The sequence below is a fragment of the Sprattus sprattus genome (assembly GCF_963457725.1).
Source record: "Sprattus sprattus genome assembly, chromosome: 5".
Taxonomy (NCBI): domain Eukaryota; kingdom Metazoa; phylum Chordata; class Actinopteri; order Clupeiformes; family Clupeidae; genus Sprattus; species Sprattus sprattus.
This window is the reverse complement of record NC_137924.1, coordinates 20974595-20977094: the sequence shown is the minus strand read 5'-3', so window position 1 is coordinate 20977094 and position 2500 is coordinate 20974595. Positions and strand designations below refer to the sequence as shown.

At 45.2% G+C, this 2500-nt stretch overlaps 1 protein-coding gene across 1 annotated transcript in view; it reads right to left on the bottom strand.

Moving 5' to 3' along the window:
• The window catches only part of dgkg (diacylglycerol kinase, gamma), a gene marked incomplete at its 5' end in the record, with an annotated part of 64074 nt that extends 62878 nt beyond the window's left edge, over positions 1-1196 (bottom strand). Inside the window, one exon of the mRNA XM_080839119.1 lies at positions 1118-1196. Coding sequence (XP_080695245.1) covers positions 1118-1196 — 79 coding nt within the window. The remainder of the gene's footprint in view (positions 1-1117) is intronic.
• Between the last annotated feature and the right edge of the window lie 1304 nt (positions 1197-2500).

The window sequence follows — 2500 nt, the reverse complement described above, 5'->3', positions numbered from 1 at the left end:
TAATTGCAACATTTCTCTCAAGAATGAAATCTACATGAAGCACATGAAAGTCAGCATGTTTTATGGTGACCCTACTCTGAGCTGTCTTTTCCGAGTAATTTCCCTCTTGAACTGTCCTCATCCGAAGCCAAATACACCTCAACATGGTGACTAAGATCTAAGTCAGGAGAGGATTTTGAGTGCTGAGAGTTTAATATTCCAAAAGAGGGAAAGACTAGCAGACAGGGAGTGATTTAAGAGTACCTTCAAAAGATAGAATCTGACAGTTGGCAAGGAGCAGATTTAGAGAGGCACATTTAGTTCCTCTGTGAATTACGCCACGAAACAAGGCGGGGAGTTCTGATCGGGAGACTGAGTCTGTGTAAATCAGTGTGGTAAATCACCCCTCCCATTGGAAGAATGTCATCACACCTCTTTTATCCGCGTCGTCAAGCTCACTTCCACTCTCCTTAGAGATGTGATATACTCTACCAATTAGCAGGACCATCCCATAATACATCAACACAGTATCCACCAGTAAAGGATCTGACAATAAAGCTGACAATAAAGCTGTATGAGCTATTACCATAGAAATCTTTACATGGTAACTGTCAGGAAAAAAGACAAAGAGAAAGCTTAATCAGAGATACTGGTGAGGGTTTCAGTCTCTGAAAAAGAGCTTTTTGAAATCATGTGAAGCGTTCATAAGTTGAAAAGCACAGTTAGGAGTGCCATTTTCCAAATAAATCTACTCATCAAACCATTTAACCTACTAAATGATACTTCAGAACCTCATCGGGGATATTTCTGATGTCTGTGATTTTTGGTCTATCTCAAGACCTACCCTCTCCACATTATACGGCAAACTGTGAATTAACTAAACAATGTGTGGCTGTATGACAAAGTAAACACCAAAAATAACTGATGGAAGTGTTTCGAAGAAATTTCCAACCACATATACTGGTGCACGTTTCTGGTATCATTTGGGAGAACAGCCATTTTCAGATTTTAATTCGCCTCCGTCTATGATGGTAATGGCAGGGTCCATAATGCTGCAATTGCCCATTTGGAGAAGGTAATCACATTGGCAGAATGCATTTCCTGTGAAGAAATGGATGCCGGTCTGTTAGATACTCACACTCACTGTACTTCTGCAGCTGAGCAAACTCTGCCGGACTCAGACACACCCAGCTGCAATCCCCCATCTCACACTGCATGTGTGTGTGTGTGTGTGTGTGTGTCTGTGTGTGTGTGTGTGTGTGTGTGTGTGTGAATGATTGTTTGGATCTATATGTGTATGTGCTAAATACAGTATCTACATGAGTGTGTATGTGTGTATGTGTTACAGCGTATGTGATTGACTTTGTGGGTGAGTGTTCAGGTGTATTATATGTATGTGAGCGTGTGTGAGTGTATGGATAATATGAGTGTGTACGTGTGTATGTATAACGAGAGAGTGTGTGTGTGTGTTTGTATGTTTGTGTTTGTGTGTGTGTGAATAGTGTTTGTGTGCGTGTGTTGCAGGTGACAGTGATTATCCCTCGTTCAGGTGCACTGAGGGGCCGCTGTGCAGGGCTGGCCACATCTCGCCTCCCTGCCTGCTGAGCTGGTGGAGGAGACGTTGTGTCATCTGAATCAACCGAGAGGAGAGGCAGAGGAGAACAAACAAGGGCTGACTGCCAGGGGGGGGGGGGGGGGCACGGTGAGGGATCAGAGGAAAGGTACGGGTGTCAAGGTCAGGCTCCAATGAGGAAGAGGCTGAGGAAGAGGTGTAGGCTGAGGCTGGAGGATGTGATGGCTCAGGGCACCTGCCAGAGGCATGCAGGGAGAGGTGTCGTGTCCACCGGGGAGATCACAGCTGGGCCTGATAATCTCTCCGTTAACCTACAGAGAGAGAGAGCGAGAGAGAGAGAGAGAGAGAGAGAGAGATAGCGGTAAAGAAAGAGAGAAAAAGAGGATGAGGAAGAGAGAGAGAGAGAGAGTGAGAGAGCGGTAAAGAAAGAGAGAGAAAAAGAGGAGGAAGAAGAGAGAAAGACAGAGAGAGAGAGAAAGAGAGAGAGAGAAAGAGAGAGAGAGAATTGTACTTTACATCAACAGCTCTACTTAAACAGCATAGATACACATCTGTATACTCACACACACACGCACATCAGAATGTAAGGGAAAAGATGGTCTGCTCTTTCCACTGACTGCCGGAGTAGAAGGCAGCCAGAGCACTATGGTGGTTTCCTTTTGTCATACGACAAGCCCAACCCTAACCAGCCAAATAGCATCAACTCCCACAACACAGTTCTGCTGAAAAGTTCAAAGGGCCAGGCACACAGTGAGTCACATGGCCTTCCCCTGTCTTTGAGCATGACAGAAATCAATGCAATGCTCTCGCTTTCTCTCATTGCCTCTCCCCCCCCTCTCTCTTACTCTCTCTCTCTCTCTCTATCTCTTACTCTCTCTCTCTTTCTTTCTCATTGCCTAGTCCCTCTCTCTCTCTCACTGTCTCCCTCCTATTTCTTTCTCTCTCTCT